Source organism: Eurytemora carolleeae, unplaced genomic scaffold, assembly GCF_000591075.1.
Source record: "Eurytemora carolleeae unplaced genomic scaffold, Eaff_2.0 scaffold1092, whole genome shotgun sequence".
In the NCBI taxonomy this organism is placed as follows: domain Eukaryota; kingdom Metazoa; phylum Arthropoda; class Copepoda; order Calanoida; family Temoridae; genus Eurytemora; species Eurytemora carolleeae.
In genome coordinates, this window is record NW_019396978.1 from 110300 (window position 1) to 110923 (window position 624).

A 624-nucleotide genomic window follows, 5' to 3' on the forward strand; every position below is an offset into this window, starting at 1 on the left:
AAAATCATCATTAAAAATATATATTTAAAAAAAGAATAATTTTTCTTGAAGATATTTGACTGAACCGGTTTTTTAGTTTTGAAAAGTGTCCAACTTCTTGCGAACAATTTGAGTTTTAAATGTGTATTTGACAGTTAGAATAAATATGGAAATATTGAATCATTATTATTATTATTTTTATTATCACTATTATTCTTTTCATCCAATTCATTTAAAATATTGTAATTTTGATCAGAATACAAAATATTAATTTTAAGAATAATAATTAAGTAATAAGGATAATTTATTCCTAACAAGTTCAGAAAAAATCTGTGCATCTATATTTTCTGAAATCAGGATCAGGATAAACCAATCGCCTGAAGAAAAAAAAGCATGTAAAATGTTTATTAGAAAATTTAAAAAATGTCGGAAAAAACTTACCAAGAGTTATATTGTTACAGACAGTTGTAACATCCTTTTCTGATGCACTCAGATAAGATTTTCTTCTAAAATAAATGTTTATTTTTTATTCTTAACCCTATCCATACGGGGGGCGATAGAGCGAGAATTGGGATGGGAAGGGGGAAAAGGGAAAAGGGAAGAAATAGATAAAGAATGAGGAGAGGGTTGATGAAGAGGGAGATG

General features: G+C 27.1%; 1 protein-coding gene across 1 annotated transcript in view; it reads right to left on the reverse strand.

Moving 5' to 3' along the window:
* Window positions 1-237: 237 nt before the first annotated feature.
* The window catches only part of LOC111710725 (innexin inx2), a 9060-nt gene continuing 8673 nt past the window's right edge, over window positions 238-624 (reverse strand). The window contains exons 12-13 of the mRNA XM_023484843.1: window positions 421-485; window positions 238-356 (exon numbers count right to left, since the gene is read on the reverse strand). Of these exons, the coding sequence (XP_023340611.1) occupies window positions 253-356; window positions 421-485 (169 nt within the window). The 3' untranslated portion in view covers window positions 238-252. The remainder of the gene's footprint in view (window positions 357-420; window positions 486-624) is intronic.